This window comes from Ornithorhynchus anatinus, chromosome 10 (genome assembly GCF_004115215.2).
Source record: "Ornithorhynchus anatinus isolate Pmale09 chromosome 10, mOrnAna1.pri.v4, whole genome shotgun sequence".
Taxonomy (NCBI): domain Eukaryota; kingdom Metazoa; phylum Chordata; class Mammalia; order Monotremata; family Ornithorhynchidae; genus Ornithorhynchus; species Ornithorhynchus anatinus.
In genome coordinates this window covers 50403600-50420980 of record NC_041737.1, presented here as the reverse complement: position 1 = coordinate 50420980, position 17381 = coordinate 50403600, and the positions used below count along the sequence as shown (strand labels likewise).

At 48.3% G+C, this 17381-nt stretch overlaps 1 protein-coding gene across 2 annotated transcripts in view; it reads left to right on the top strand.

The window, feature by feature from the left end:
• The window catches only part of CNOT4 (CCR4-NOT transcription complex subunit 4), a 104608-nt gene that overhangs the window by 40435 nt on the left and 46792 nt on the right, over positions 1-17381 (top strand). For both annotated transcript variants that reach the window (XM_029073236.1, XM_029073235.1), the window contains exon 2: positions 12173-12440. In XM_029073236.1, coding sequence (XP_028929069.1) covers positions 12267-12440 — 174 coding nt within the window. In that variant the 5' untranslated portion in view covers positions 12173-12266. The remainder of the gene's footprint in view (positions 1-12172; positions 12441-17381) is intronic.

The window sequence follows — 17381 nt, the reverse complement described above, 5'->3', positions numbered from 1 at the left end:
TTGTTCCACGTGGGACTCTGTCTTATTTTTTTCCTTTAAATGGAATTTAAATGCTTACCATGTGCCAGGCGCTGTTCAAAGTTCTGGGGTAGATATAAACTAATCAGGAAGGACACAGTCCCTGTCCCACGTGGGGCTCACAGTTTTAATCCCCATTTTTACAGGGGAGGTGATTGAAGCTCAGAGAAGTGAAGTGACTTGGCTCTGATCACCCAGCAGACAAGTGGCGGAGCCGGCATTAGAACCCAGGTCCTTTGACTTCCAGGCTCGTGCTTTATCCACTAGGCCCCGCTGCTTTTCACTGTGCTTTTTGAAAGGACCGGGCTGGAAGAGTTAGGCAGCTTTCTTCTGGCACTGTCTATGTAGGGCCGCCGTGTTTGGCGGCATCTAGATGGTAAAGCTCGTTGTTGGCGGGACATGTCTGTTTATTGTTATATTGTACTCTCCCAAGGGCTTAGTACAGTGCTTTGCACACAGTAAGCGCTCAATAAATACAGTTGACCGACTGACGCAAGATTCATTCGTTGATATTCGATCTCATCTCTCGATGAGACACCAAACCAAGTAAACAGGCATCAATATAAATAGAATTGTAGATATATACATAAGTGCTGTGGGACGGGGAGAGGAGGGGGGAACGGAGCAAGTCGAGGTGACACGGAAGGGAGGGAGCTGAGGAAAAGGAGGGGTTTTCCTTCTCGAGGGGGTCTGCCGGAATGCAACCACTCACCTCGAGGAGAACCGCCCCCGACTGCACCTTGTATCCACAATAAGTGGGCCAGAAAAAAAAAGAGCCTCGGTAAAACAACTCCCTAACACAGTGAGCCGGAACCGAGGACTTTCTGGTTGTGTTTTTCCAGAGAAGTGGAAATCCACGAACTACCTCTCCCCCCGCAGCTCCCCGGCCAACCGCCCCTCACCTGATACTTAACGGGAACCCATATCAAAACCATACAAGCCTCAGCGCGTCAGCGGATGGGCCCTCCCGGACTTGCTTCTGGACCCACCACGGCGAGGGTAGGGAAGGAGGGAGGACCCCGGCTCCAGAGCGAGGGGGAATTCCGACACACCGCTATTCCCCAATTTCCTGATGGAACCGCGCTTTGAGCCCTGTGGACTTCGATGTGCCGTGCCAAACAGAATTAAGATGCAGAATGCACCCCTTACATTTGAAAGTAATGTCGGTAATGTCTTCCCCGTAGCACACCATTAAGAAGATGCGGCATATTTATGGAATCTTTTAGCCACTCTGTGCTTTGACTGTGCCGACTCAATGAAGCATGTAAAAGATGCTTACAGTGGGGACCGAGAAATTGGCTAATGCGATCCTAAAAATAGATTTCCAGAGAGAAATTTGAGGGAAGTGTGTTTCGTCGGCAGGGTTTCGGGACTCTCAGACCCAGGTTCTTTCTGGGGTGTATTGGATTTAGTTGTGAGAGCGTATTTTCTTAGCTGCTATAACGGGTTGGTTAATTATCAGATGAAATGGGACCGGAGGATTTCCACTGACTTATTCTAAAGGCAGGTGTGCTCGTGCTGCTTTCCCCAGCATTCTGTCAAAATGACTTGATGGAAAGTACTTATTCCTTTGTAGAAAGGAGTGGCTCTTAGAAGAGAACTCTAATGTATCCATTTAGTGAAATGGCATTATGAATTTGAATGGTGGGGGTAGGATGAAAGGGAAGGAATATATTGAGTCTGTATGATCTAATCAGTGATACTTAGTCAACGCTTACGACGTGAAGGGCCTCGTACCGAGCGCTTGGGAGAGTACGGCACAACAGAGTAGGTAGACGTATTCCCGGTCCACAACGAGCTCAACTCTAAAGCAGGTTGTTGTTGTCGGCACTAATAACAGTAATAATAATTGTGGTATTTATTAAGCATTTGCTCTGTTGTAAGCACTGTACTGAGCGCTGGGCCCAAATGGGGCTCACATTCACGCATTAAGGAAGCGCACCCCCCCACTAATATTTGGGAGACGTACATTTTTGAGACTCACACCTGTCCCTCATCCTTGTCTTTATTCCAAGAAATGCCGTTTATTTTATGGGTTACTATAAGTAACCTAGCATTTTCTGCGGGCCTAACCGATTGTGACGAGGATTAAGATGATTCTTTTTGGCCGCTGCTGCTGCTTCTGAAGCCAGACGGTTAAAGATCCTTTACAGTGGCCAAGCTGAAACAGCTTGGATGACTTCTTTCTACCACAGAAGAGAATCCGTCCCCAGTGGAGGCATAGTAGTCGGGACCCCTCCCGGATGAAAAGAACGGCCGTATATGGGCGAGTCGCTCCGTGAGCAGCTGGAGACTCCTCTTACCAGCAGAACGAGACCCCTGGTATCGATCGATATCGTTCGGGAGGATGGTGGTAGCCGGTTGTAGTCTGTACTATACCGGTTTGGATCAACACTTTGGATTTCAAGCTCAAGTAAATCAAACCGACGTGATGCCAAGGGTTGATGATGGTGATTCCTTATTTCTTTCTACAGTGCTTCTTGGTATAAAGCCGGTGCAGTTATTCTTGGTTTTATCTGTTCCCTGCAGAGGCACTTCAGTCGTACACATTGAATTCCCGGTGGTGCAAATGTCAGACAGTTTTGTTCCGAAAATCCCCGTACACTTTTTATTGGAGAGATGTTAAGTGACACCTCGATAGCCATTCCTTTTTCACTAGATTCTTTTAGAAGCTTCGGTTCTACCCAAACCTTTAACCGTAGAATCGGTCGCCTTTGCAGTTGTAGCATCGTAACAGGGATGAACCTTTTTTTTTTTTTTTAAGTGGTATTTAAGCGCTTTCTATATGCTAGACACTACTATATGCTGGGGGAGAGCCAAGCTAATCAGGTTGGACACAGTCCATGTACCTTATGGGGCTCATGGTTATTGTCCATTTTGTAGATGAAGTAATTGAAGCCCAGAGAAGTGAAGTGACTTGCTCAGGGTCACCCAGCGGACAGGTGGCTGAGCCGGAATTAGAACCCGGGTCCTCTGACTCTCAGGCCTGTTCTCTATCCACTGGGGCGTGCTGCTGGGGAACCTTGTCAAAGCCTTTCCGAAAAAGCTGTTTACCTCTAGACTGTAAGCTAGTTTTAAAGGAATCCGTTAACTCCTTACTGTGTGCCGGTCGCTGTACTAAATGCTGGGGGAGAGCCAAAGTAATCATTCGGACACAGTCCGTGGCGCATACGGGGCTCCCATTCTCAGTCCCCATTGTTCATATGAGACAACCGAGGCCCAGAGAAGGAAAATGACTTGACCAGGGTCCCACAGCAGACGAGTGGCGGAGCCAGGATGAGAAGTCAGGTCCTTCCGACTCTCAGTCTGTGCTCTTATCCACCAGGCCATGCTGCTTCTCTGCCCCGGAGATCTTTAAAATCCAACCGCTTCCTGTTAGGGGACCAGATGGTCTCTCGAGGACCTTAGCGTGTTTGTGTCTTGTGTCTGTGAGCAGGGTCAGTAGGAAAATCCCTCTGATCTGCAGCGATGAAATCTCTTCTCAACAGCTGCCTTTTGGGTCCTTCGCTTGGTAGCACGCCTCTTGGTCCACCGGCTTTTATTGTAGAATTCTTCTTCTCAAATGTGACTTTGTGGACTCATCTAAATTCCTGCACAAGTACGGCCTGTCTCATGTTTCAGAACAACCTAACCATTTTTTTCCCCCCCTCTCCTCCAGAGGCTGTGACAGTAGATTCCTTATAGGGGCTGCCATGCGAGCGAGGGGTGGGGTGGCAATACCTGGAGGAGTGATGACCTATTTTCTGCAAATAAGTTGGAGTGGTGTTTACTTTGAATAAAATGTCTTTCACATCAAGCAAAAATGCAGTGTTCCACTTGAATCAAGGAAGCTTTTCTCAAGCATATTGCTGTCCCTGACTGTTTTCAGGTGGTGTGTTTTTACCGGTTTTTATGTTCATTTTCTTTTTGGGAGCTCCCTGTTTTGACTGAGAGAGTACGAGTGGGCAGAAGAGAGCAGTTACCGGGGATTGGCCCTATGGAACCATTGTCAGCCTCCAGATGATGAATATTTTTTCCATCAAGATGCTGACTTGGCATTAAAATTTGCCCCACAGAATACCAATAATAATAATAATAACGATGGAACTTGCTAGCCTCCCCCAGAAGTAGGTATGGGCCACGCCAGCCAGAAATGTCAGCACTGATTTGCTTGGCCCCCACCCCAGAAGTGGACAGGGTGGGGTCATATCCCTCCCCCCCCACACACACTCACCCCCCTCATCCCAATAGATTGCAAAAACCATGTTCTCTAATTCGGCGGAATCCTTTTTTCATTTGCCTAAGTTTTCCCCTGCGAGCATTAAAGTACAATGAGACCTATGTGGGAGAGGGACTATTGTCCAGCCCGATTATACTGTGTCTCTCCCAGCACTTTGCACAGTTCCTGGCATGTTGAAAGCGTTCAGCAAATACCATAAAAAGAAGTGTTCATTAATAGCATTTATTGAATGCCAGCGGGATGCAGAATATTGCCCCGAGCTTTTGGGAGGACATAATAGTAGTAGGCAGGATCCCTGCTCTCAAGGAATTTAGAGTCTAGAGGGGGAGACGGACTCTATTACTTCAGTCAGTTATTGGTATTTATTGAGCACTTCCGTGTGCAGGGCGCTGTACTAAATGCTTAGGGAAATACCGTACGAGATGTGATCCCTGTCCAGAAGAAACTTATAGTCTGAAGGGGAAGATAGACATTAAAATCAATCACAGAGCGGATACTAGGATCTTTACGTAAGCGCTTTGGGGCTGGGGTGAGCGTCAACGTGAGTACGCAACCAAGCCTGTAAAGCCGGTGGTCAGGAGTTTCTGCTCGATAGTGCGGGCAGGGAGGGACCACCCCTGGAGGCTTTTGTGTGTGGGGGGAGACATGCTCTGCCTGACGTTCAGAAAAATGAGACCGGGAGTAGTCGAGTCAGGATATTACGCAAGCCCGGACCAGCCCGGTGACAATTCGTTACCACAGGAAGTTGTGCAGGGAGAAAATGCCAGTTGGCTGAAGAAAGGCTTGGATAAATACATGGATGAGTCATCTCGGACAGATTATTAGAGGGAAAATTCCTCAGCGGGGTGATGGAGTCAAGGAGCACAGCCGTCACTGTTTCTCCAAGCGTCTCGTAATGTCGTTGTCGGAGACACCTTATTGGGTTAGGCAGATCATTGGTCTGACCCATCCACGGCATTGCCCTGGAAGACTCTAAGCTCCTCTTTGAGGCTCTAAGCTCCTTGCGGGCAGGGAACGTGTCTTCCGACTCCGTCGGGTTGTACTTTCCCAAGCGCTTAGTACAGTGTTCTGCACACGGTAAGCATTCGGTGAGTACCGTTGATGGTTTGTTCACGAGCATCTTCTTGCAGCCGATAATAGTGAATCATCACGTCCGGGCGGTTTAGGATGTACTCTGTCTAAATTAAAACCAAGGAGGAGGCCTTAAGGCGCTAGAATAAACTTGACTTTTCACCTTATGTGTTCATTGGGATTTGGGGGTAAATGCCATGTGTATTTACAGCAGATATTTCATGAGCTCAGAGAATACCGGATCTGGAAGAGACCTTAAAAGATTATGTAGCTCAATACCCGATTTCAGGCAAATAGATGTCTGAATCATCCAGGGTGGATTTTTGTCCATTCTTAAAGATCCCCAGCCCCTTCTCCTTTTGTAGACGCAGTAATAATTATGGTATTTATTAAGCGCTTACTATGTGCCAGGCAGTATCCTAAGTGCCGTACTTAGCTCCTGTCTCGCTCTCTCCTCCCCCGGTCGTGGCTGTGTGTGGTTTCCCCCAGTGGAAGCGTGTGGCCAGGGAAAAGGATGTCGCCTGCTTGCCTTAAAGCCATTATTTGGTGAATTGCATAACACCGTGGGAGCAGCGGCCGATTGGGTTATTCTTTGGGTTTTGCACATACTTAATCCGCCGGCGTCCTTTAACTCGTCTTTGGGGTGGAGATGATGCATGGTGGGGGGAGTCAGTTCCTTAGATGTTTACCCACGGCGTTGGGCAAATCCAGTATTAAAAATGCTAGTCACGCATCCCAGATTCTGTTGTGGCTCATCCTGACCCAAGGAGCTTGGAATGAAGTAGGAGGTGAATTTTAAAAATGACTTGTAAGTCATGGGCACCCAAGTAATTTGAGTGCTTAGATTTATTACCTTGTAGTTCTGTGGAAAGTTTTAAAGACCTTTTCTTTTCTTTTTTAAAAAAATCGCCTAGCTCCTAAGTGCACGAAACTCTTAATGAGGTACTAAGGCTATGAACTTTTTGTAATTCCTGACTCTAAAATTTGCACAGCAAAATTAACTCTCTGAGGTGACACACGTGTAATTTTGGGATTACTGGTTAGAAGCTCAGCGCGTATAACTTATTGTGCCGTATCCCGACCTGGTGACTCACTGTTTCTGCTTGTTCCAACTTTTGATTTAACTTAGTTCGGGGCTTTTACGTAATGGAAATGAAGGAGTTGTGTGTGGTTTTGTTTTGGTTTTTTTTCCTGACTTTTCTGGGAGGTTGTATTTTTGATGAGAAGATTACGAAGAGGGTAAAGCAGACAGAATAAGGCAGAAGAAGGTGGTAATCTCATATGTTGTTGTGATTTTTTAGTAGTCAGCCAGTTTGGCTGGCTAATAATCTATGATTTGGGGGGTTGAATAAGAATAGGCCGTGCCATCCTGGTTTGGGATATGGCTGTTGTCTTGTATCAACGGCCCTGGGTGAGGGCACCCTTCGGAGCGACCTTTTGGAGCTGAATACTAGAATGGAGCTCTCCGGAGTAAATAAAAACGAAGTCGCCTTTCACTTTCTCTTTTGAAACCATCTGCTCTGTACCGGCGCCGTAGTACCGACTGGTAAAGTACATACGCATTCATGAGCGTAGCAGGGAAAACTCTCAGCGCTAACAAGAGCCTTTCCTAAATTGTAATTACGTTTCAACTCTGCTCCAGAGTTTGTGTGCGTAGCTCAGGGGCGGTGACTCAGGGAGGTCATGTTCTCCGAAATGGATGACGCAGCGGGAGAGACGACACATTCTTCACATGCTTGGTTTTTTTTGATTTGAGGATGACTAAATATGTAACCTTCCATTTTTTTAATGGTCCGTTTTTGTTCCCCGTACTCACTTTCAAAAACTTGTCGGCGGAGTTCGAGGTGCAAGCGAGTACAAGTTTGGTGACGGCCTGTCTCGGAGAAATGTCATTTTAACTGCCAGGCTCCAGATGGAGATTTTGGAGGGAGAAAATGCATTCGTTAATTTGTCAGATTCATTTGAGACAGGCCAACCTGGCCATCATCAGAGTTTGGGAGAGTTTTGCATTGTGATGTTTCATTAGGCGAGATCTGGAGGAAGCTTTCTCAGCGAGAGGAACCTAGGAACTTGGTTTCTCCTCATCGCTCTGCTTTTCCAGGCCACCAACTAAAGAGGAATTTAATTCTGGAAGGGGGAACCCCCAGATTTGGGCCTGGAGGGGAGGCCAGGAGAGAGTCCCATGCTCCACGTGGAGGGATCGATGGTATTTATTGAACGCTTGGGCAGGGAATGTGTTCATTGTTTTATTGTTGTAGTGTACTCTTCCAAGCGCTTAGGACAGTGCTCTGCTCAATAAATGCGATTGAATGAATGAATGAAGGAACGCTCATCGGGTGCAGAGCACTGTACTACGCACCTGAGAGAGAGCACTACAGTGGAGTCGGTAGACACGTTCCCTTCCCCAAAGGAGCTTCCGGTCTAGGATGGAGAAGACCGAGGAATGCTTGCTTAGGCTATCGGGAACACTGGGTGTGTCAAAACTCAGCATCTGCAATTTGACCATGGTTTTAGAGGAATATTCTTCGAGATTGCAAAGTAGTTTCCTTTTTCTTTCTGCTGAGGGAATCAGTTTCGATCCCGCTGCGTGTCAGATAAAGGAAACGAGGCAAGTCTGGTGTCCAGTCTCTCCACAGCACTGAAGTCACCAGTGACCCCTGGCCAAATGTAACACACTCTATCCCAATTCTTCCCGACTCCTTGGCTGCCTTTAGTACTGTGGACCACTCCCTTCCCCTGGAAACCCTATCTACTCTTGGTTTTTCTGACACAGTTCCCTCCTGCTTCTTATTTTACCTCTTTCTCTGCCTCCCACCTCCTAACTGTGGGTATCCCGCAAAGCTGTGTTCTGAATCCTCACTTCTTCTCACTTTACACCCACTCCCTTTACACTTTCCCACTCATTCTGCGCCGAAGGCTTCAGTTATCTTCTCCGTGCCGTGGGAACGGCTCCCAGATCTCCCTTGCTCCCCCGACCCCTCTCCTGCGCCGCAGTCTCGCAGTTCCGCCTGGACGTCTCCTCGGCACCTCGAGCTCATTACGTCAAAAATGTTCTCGCCACAGTTGACAGTAGCTCACCTTCCCCACCCCTGAAGCCTTCCGCCATGGCATTATCTCCGACTCCTCCCTCTCTCTCAACCCCGGTATTCAGTCTGTTATCCAATCCTGCTAGTTTTTCCTCCCGAATATGTCCAGGGCCTGCCCCTTCCTCTCCGTCCAAGTGATCACCGTGCCCGTCTGGTGCCGTATCCCGACTCCCCCGCTCAGTCAGCCTGCCGTCTCTCCCCTCCCCGGTCCCTGCTGCCACCTGGGCGCCCGGATCATTTTTCTAAACAGTCATTCGACACACAGCTCCCCATTCACAAAACCCCAGTTGGTTGGCCATTCCTCATTTCCAAGCAGATATTCCTGACCTTTGGCTTTAAGACAGTCAGCTTCCCCAACATACCACTTGGGGTTTTTTTTATGGGGGGGGGGGGGGGGTATTTCAGAGCAGCGTGGCCTAATGGATAGAGCGCGGGCCTGGGAGTCAGAAGGCCCCGGGTTCTCATCCCGGCTCCGCCACTTGTCTGCTGTGTGACCTCGGGCAACTCACTTAACCTCTTTGGGCCTCAGTTATCTCCTCTGTCAAATGGGGATTGAGACCGTGAGCCACTTGTGGGACCGGGCGGTGTCCAATCCGATTTGCTGGTGTCTGCCCCAGTGCATAGCGCGGTTCCTGGCACAAAGTAAGCGCTTAACAAATACCATGGTAATGATAATGATTATTATTATTTTTGAGACACTGACTCCTCAAAGTTTGGCTGTCTTGAAAAAATCGTCAATAATTCAACTCTCTCCCCTCTGATACGGCTGATCATGCCAGAGCTAAGTGAGCTTCCTCTGATTTTTACCCCATGGCCAATGCCATAAGGCAGGTCTGTGTCCCAGGTTTAGGCTTGTTCAATTAATTATATGCTGTCGTGCTCGAGGGCTCAAATGGGAGGCCGGTGTCGTAATACAATTCCGATCACTAGGGAAAGTCTTTAAAATCAGGCTAAAATCATCCGCCAAAGTTCCTGAATCGTAAAGGATGACTTTCATGTCGGCGACTCTGCTCCAAGAGCACATACCCAAGAAGACCCGTAGGGAACCACGAGCCATTTTTCAGAATTGGATTACGTCTTAAATTTCCTCTGCCTCCCCAAACCGACACGCTTCTCCCCTGTTAGCCTTCCCTTTCCGCTCCACAGGGCTTCAGCGCTATATGAGTAATAATTGTGGTATTTGTTAAGCGCTCACTACATTCCAAGCACTGTACTAAGCACTGGGGAGGATTCAAGCAAATTGGATTGGACACAGTCCCTGTTCCGCATGGAGTTCACAGTCTCAATCCCCATTTTACAGATAATACTATTGTGGTATTTGTTAAGCATTTACTACGTGCCAGGCACTGTACCGAATGAACCCTGGGGTGGATACAAGCAAATCGGATTGGACGCAGTCCCTGTCCCACGTGGGTTTCACGGTCTCAATCCCCAGGTGAGGTAACATGCTAGAACAGAGAAATGACTCGCCCCAGGCCACCCAGCAGACAGGTGGTGGAGCAGGGATTAGAACCCAGGACCTCCTGACTCCCAAGCCTGTGCTCTATCCACTACATCACGCTGCTTCCCGCCCCGCCCCCGGGATGCGCGACCCAGGAGAGCCGAAGCGACCGGCCAGACCTATTCACCGTTCCTCGCTTTCGCCTCACTTGCAATTGACCCTTTGCTCACATCCTCCTTTCTGCCCGGAACTCCCTCCCCCTACATAATGGACAGACCAGCACACCCTCCCCAGCTCCAAAGCCCTACGAAAATCCTGTGTCCTCCGTCACCTCTCATCTCCCCGCCTCCGTCGTGTTTTCCTTCCCTACCCCCTCACCCACGCACGGAGACTGTAAACTCGTTTTGGGCAAGGAATGTGTCTGTTTATTGTTATATTGTACTCTCCCAAGGGCTTAATACAGTGCTCTGCACACAGTAAGCGCTCAATAAATACAACCGACCGACTCCCTTAGCACTTGGACACTCACTCCCAACACACACACAGACTCCCGTAGCACTTAGGTTCCTATGCTTATATTCAGTTGCTTCCCTTGCAGATAATTTATTTTAATGTCTGGCTCCCCCCCCCCCCCCACATTGGACTGTAAGCATCTTAAGGGCAGGGGTCATGACGGTCAACTCCGTCGTACCGAACGCTTCCAAGCGCTTAGCACAGTGCTCGCTCTACAAAATAAGCGCTCATTACATGCCATCGAGTGATAGAGGGATTAGAAACGGTAAAAGACCGAGGCAACCAAGCGGGAGAAACGAAAAATGGCACCAGACCCATCCACCTGGCCACCAAGGGACGGTCTTCATCTGCTCCTGATGTGGGCGGGATTGTCGGGTTCTCAGCCCCGTCAGCGCACGCTGGGTGCCGTGTCGCCTTTCGGGAGCGTCTGAACCTGAAGGCGCTTAGCCCCGTTCGGAGGCCGGCCGTGCCTACCCGCCACCGGCCTCCCAGTTGTGGTTCTTAATTTGGTCTCGCACAGGGAAGTAAATAGTCGTCAGACTAGTTCTACTTGCTGTCTGTTGAGCTTAAATTTGAGTTTGACCTAGAGGTAACTCCAAAGTGCCCTGCTAAAAGGAAAAGAAATAGATTTCCTCCGAAGCCCAAATCCAAAGTTGGAATGGAATTTGGAATATTTTCTAAAGTAGTTGAAGGTAAAACTTCTTTTTTTTTTTTGGCCAAATCTGGGCAGCCTGTTAGTCTAGAGACAAATATTTTACTCAAGAAAAGTATTTTATGGGGTTTTTTTGTTTTTGTTTTTTTAATTTCTTGTTTATGAAGCTGTTAAAAAGCATGGAGTAGAGAGGTTGAATTTTTCATTGCTAGGTCAGTGACTGGGGAGTGTTTGACTTTGAAATGAAAAGCAGCGTGTTCTGGGGTCAGAGGCCCTGGGTTCTAATCCCACCTCCACCACTTATCTTCTGAATGACCTTGGGCAAGTCACTTAACTTCTCTGTGCCTCGGTTACCTCATCTATAAAATGGGGATAAAGACTGAGCCCTGTGTGGGACAGGGACTGTGTCCAACCCCATTAACTGATTTCTACCCCAGCGCTTAGTACAGTGCCTGGCACATAGTAAGCATTTAACGAATACCTTTTTTTTTTTTTTAAACGGGTCATGACCGAGTCCTCTCCCCTTTTGGATTAAGGTACTGAGGAGGTGTACATGTTATATCACTGAAGAATTTTAAATCTTAACATCTTTGCGTAGTCCCGCTAGGCCCTGGTGTTAACACCCAATTTTTAAATGGAAGGAAGCGCTTTCATCACTTGATCGTGCATGTTTGTCGACTGACATGTGTCGTTGCATTGACATGCAGCCGGTTTTGCAGTAGCTCTCGGTTACGAGACAGAATTCCCAGGCCACAGAGGTCAGAGCCGATACGATCCACGTGAAATTTCTGAAGGAACTCGTTCTTTCCCTTAAAATGGGTTGTGTGCAGTCTGACTTTTGGAAGAGTCGAGGACCCGACGTACTCTCTCTCAGCTCCCACGTTCTGCCTTGAAGGGAGGCTTGTCTTCTCTCCTCAACGGGGAGGAAGCCTCGCCCGAATGGGCTCAGCGGCCGAGGTTCAGCCGAGCAAACGAGTTGCCGATACGTGCGTTTTATTCTTAGAGCGGCTTCAAAAGCTTCCCAAATGGAGATGGTTTTCTGGCCGCTACAGATAAGAGGAACCTTCCGGGTGGTTTAGGTCTGCCGTTCTCGGATTTTATCATCCGAATTTTACAATATTTTCTCTTCTCTCTCTTTTTATTCCCTCCCCCCACCCCCCTTCTTTTCCCAGGTCTTCAAAGTGCGCCATTTTAACTGTCTGGACGGACCGACCTCCTCCCTTAAGTTATTATAAACTTTTTTTGCTGCTGTGCATCCACGTGAAGATGTCTCGTAGCCCTGATGCGAAGGAAGACCCTGTGGAATGCCCCCTTTGCATGGAGCCCCTGGAGATCGATGATATCAACTTTTTCCCTTGCACATGCGGTTATCAGATCTGTCGCTTCTGTTGGCATCGTATCCGCACAGACGAAAACGGACTCTGTCCAGCTTGCAGAAAGGTAACTGTCCAGGGGTGAGCGCTTGCCTTCCGCCCCGGTGCGTCGTCGTCGTCATCATCAGTGGTATTCATTGAGCACTCACCCTCTGCAGAGCACCGTACTAAGTGCTTGGGAGGGGACAGTGCGTCAGTGGGTTAGGGAACTGTGAGCTCAGGCCCGGGAGTCAGAGGACCAGGGTTCTAATCCCGGCTCTGCCACGTGTCTGCTGCGGGACCTTGGGCAAGTCACTTCACCGTGCCTCAGTTTTATCGACTGAAAACGCAGATTAAATCCTACTCCCTCCCACTTAAGACCGGGACAGGGACTGTGCCCAACCCGGTAAACTTTTACCTCCCCTAGCACTTAGAACAGTGCTTGACACAGAGTAAGCGCTTAACAGATGCCATGACACAAATCAGCCATTCACTCGAGAACAAACACCCGGGCTCCCAAAACCACAGTAGAGAAAACCACAAAGGAGTTTTGCAGTGAAGCGTTAACAGGTTTTGGGAAGCCTCTCACCGTCGACTCTGCCCCCCAAGAACTTGGAAGCTCTCCCCTTCGTTTGCGTAGCGGTTAACGGCTATCAAGGTGGACGGGGAAGTTGAGTCATCTTTCCCTCGCCTCCCCCGTACGGTATCGTGAGGTTTAGAAGTTCGGTCTGGGAAAGCTCCTGGAAAGGTGCCATTGATCGTGACTATTACAGGTATAATGCCCATTGTATGCACTGGAGAAGCAGTGAAAAGAGCGTGGGCTTCGGGAATCAGAGGTCATGGGTTCGACTCCCGGCTCTGCCACTTGTCAGCTGTGTGACTGTGGGCAAGTCACTTCACTTCTCTGTGCCTGTTACCTCATCTGTAAAATGGGGATTATCTGTGAGCCTCACGTGGGACAAACTGATGACCCTGTATCTGCCCCAGCACTTAGAACAGTGCTCTGCACATAGTAAGCGCTTAAATACCAACATTATTATGCTCTCAAACTCTACCGGGCACTTTAGAGCAACAGTAGAATTACGTTAAAAGACCCAATCCCATCTCCCAGAGGCCTTCCCCCACTAAACCCTCTTTTCCTCTTCTCCCTCACCGTTCTCTGTCACCTCAGCATCTGGACTTGCACCGTTCATTCACCTCACCTAATTTATTGCTTTTACATTAACGTCTGGTCCAGACTCTAAGCCCGTCGTGGGCAGGGAACGTGTCTACGAACTCCGGCGGACTCTCCCAAGTGCGTAGAACAGTGGGTGTGCTCAGTAAGCACTCAAAAAAGACGATCGATTGTTATTAGTATCTAAACAGCGAGGGGGCCAGATCAGATTATGAGGTTGGCGGTGATTTCCGAACATCCCCAAGTTTACTCTTTTTTGCCCAGTGGGCCCGGGAGCTCCTCTTAGATGTCATCCCCACTACCCTCACGGGGAAGATCTGGTGCGGTGGCTGCTGCATTTTAACGTTTGTGAGGTTCCCTCAGAACTCCGAATGGGAAGGTAGTACACGGAGACCGATCGTGCTTATTAAAATCCTCCGTGAATCGGTAACCAAGGGTTCATGGGCTCAGAAGATAATTTTTATCTACTCCAAGCCATTGCAGTGAGTTCTGAGAGTTGGCACTCCAGCGGCGTGGGCGGTTTTTTTTTCTGTTTTGTTTTTATTTATGAGAAAAGATAATTTTAACTGCTCAGCTCAGGCTTCATGCACCTGATAGGTTTAATGAAGGTTATTATCTAATTATTGGAATGCCACCAAATGGAAGCTTTCGTGAATGGTCGAACTTTTAAAACAGTCCCCACAGAAAAATAGGGAAGAAAACTCTTCCAGTCGTTAGGGATTATATTAGGTGTTGCTGCTGGCCAAATAGATATCTCATTAAATAGCGTTATACTTAACCTGAAGAGTCCCGCTGGCATCGTGTTTAGTTTTGCTTTGATTTGCAGCACCTATTAGCACTAATGGGAATTTTTAACACTTGCGCGTTAGGATAACAATATATATGTGCATATGCCTGAGGACTGCAGCACAGGCTCTGAGGAGCTACACTATAAACGGTTTACCTGAACGGAGAAAATCGTATTCCCGATTTCTGTTTCAAAGGTTCGGTGAGGTGGTGATTTGTATTACTTTTGCTTGGAGCTTCCATACTCATGCTTTACCATTGTCCTGGTCTAGACTCCAAGCTCATGGTGGCCAGGGAATGTGTGTGTTGTGTCGTACTCTCCTAAGTGCTTAGTACAGGGCTCTGCACACGATAAGCGCTCGGTAAATACGACTGATCAGTCCTCCGGCCCCCAGTGAGTTCATCACCCCTAAAAGGAAGCTAATCACAAACTCTGTCCTTATCTTAGTGATGACGTGGGTCAGGTTTTTTTTTTTCCCCTCCGGCGTTTTTGAATTTATACCCGTGGAACCTGTGATTGTCATTTTAGCATAGTTGTTTCAGGAAGAGCCTAAATGACCTAGTTTGAATCTGTACATGGTTCCCCCTCCCCCCAGGGATTTGACTTTCTAGAAAGGCAGATCCCAAGACTGATGGCAGGTTCTGCTCCTCCTTTAATATGGCCCTTGTCTCTCTTTATTGCCGTATTGTACTTTCCCAAGCGCCTCGTTCAGCGCTCTGCACACAGTAAGCGCTCAGTAAATAAGATTGAATGAATAGCAATTCCTGCATGCTGCTCTCCGCTGCTGATCTACCTTTCTTGCAGAGAGGTGGGGAACGGAACGCCCGTTCAGCCGCATGGCTCGTCCCGGGATGTTTATGTAGTGCTGGGGAAGCAGCGAGGCCTGGTGGAAAGAGCATGGGCCCGGGAGTCATGGGACCTGGGTTCTCATCCCTCTCGGCCACTCGTCGTGGCCACGGGCAAGTCCCTTAACTTCTCTGTGCCCTAGTTTCCTCGTCTCTGCAGTGGGGATTAAATCGTCCTCTCTCCTCTTTAAAGCGTGAGCTCCATGTAGGGCGGGGACTGTGTGTGTGTCTTTTATCTCCCCCGACACTTAGCACAGTGTCTGGCACAGAGTAATAATGAATGACATAATGATAATCATTAATTATACCTTATAATGGTTATAGTAATAATAATGACTATTCTGTTAGCCAATTCAGTAGAAGCTCATGCTTAACAAAGACCTTTATTATTATTATCATTGTAACTGTATTAGCAAACTCAGGAGACGTGAACTCCTAGCTAGTATCCAAAACATTCCAGGATGCCACCGTAGACTGTTTGGGTGATGCTGGATCCAAGTCCTCAGACCTGACGGCTCTCGTACGTGAACTATTTACGCAGATCCTGGATCGGTAGAATTAGAGTCGAAGCGCACTGTGGGCATGAAGTGTGGGTTGTGCTCGTGTTGTCCTTCCCAGCTGCCCAGTACGGTGCATTTCGGCCCATTGCTATTAATGGGTTTTTTGAGATTTTCATCCCGATGGTTCTCTGCCTGGGATACAGATGGAATACCCACTTTACGTCGTGGTTACCTGAGAGCAAAATTAAAAGGACACGAGGACGAGAGAGCAGCTTGTATAGCCTTTGACCTCCCTCACTGCCTATAGTAGAGAACAAACTCCGAGCGCCATCATCTCCACCATCTGCTGAGTTTCCTGAAGTCGAAGCGAGATGAGTTGGTAATCTCGTTTCAGCTGCTAGCAGGCAACTCGCCAGATAACGGAAAATCACGGACATAACCGCTGGTCTCTTGAGAAGGCAATAAAAGTCAAAGGCATGAAACCTAAGAGCCGCCGTGAAAGAAGGGAAGACCGAATAGGAGGTCTCTTCCGACTGCCCCGTGGGGCTTGAGGAGTGGGGAGATAGTGGCTTTGGTAGGGGCTTGAAAGAGAGGCCGTGCAGCGACTGTAAGCTCGTTGTGGGCAGCGAATGTGTCTGTAATATTGTGTTCTCCTAAGCGTTCAGTACAGTACCCTGCACACAGTAAGTGCTCAATAAATATGACTGACCGCTGCAGGGCTCCAGCATCAATAAGTAGGTTGTGGGGTTATTCAGGACACCACACTGACTTTACCATCAGGGATAAATCACATTCCTGAGAGGGCTGCATACGTATATATTTTCCTCTGCCGCATCTCAAAAAGAACACTACCAAAGCTGAGAGCGGGTTTGGCCGAGCCCCGCGAACCGAAGGGCTGGGAGTCAAAAGGACCTGGATTCTAATCCCGGCTCGGCCGTGTCTGATGTGTAGCCCTGGGCAAGTCACCTATCTTCTCTGGGCCTCAGTTCACTCATCTGCAAAATGGGGATTAAGATGTGAGCTCTGTGTGGGACAGAGACTCTGTATCCAACCTGAGTAGCTTGTACCTTCCCCAGCACTTAGTACAGTGCTTGGCACACATAACTGCTTAACAAATATTATTATTATCATCATCACCATATTAATGTTGGTATTTGTTAAGCACTTACTATGTGCAGCGCACTGTTCTGAGCGCTGGGGGAGATACAGGGGAATCAGGTTGTCCCACGTGGGGCTCACGGTCTTCATCCCCATTTTACAGATGAGGTAACTGAGACACCGAGAAGTGAAGTGACTTGCCTACAGTCGCACAGCTGACAAGTGGCAGAGCCGGGATTCGAACCAGTGATCATCGTCATCGTCATCCTTAAAAAACAAAACCCCAAAACTACTCTCCACATCTTTAGAGGGATTGATTAAAAAACAATGAAAACAAAACAACAAATCCTTTCTCCACAAACCTTGGAAGGGTTGATTAAAGTAAATGAAAACCAACAAAATCCTCTCCTACATCTTTAGAGGGGTCGAGGGGACGGGGGATTCTTAACCTCAGGCCCTCTACTTGTTTCAGGAAAGGCTGGCCATCCGACTGCAAGCACCTTCACCGAATTATGCCATCTAAGTAAAATGTGTCAAGCCTGGGCCGGGTCTCAGTCCTTGGTCCCGTCCCCATGGCGAAGGTGGCTGAGGAGGCTCTGTCGCAATATAGCGTGAAGCATCGTTA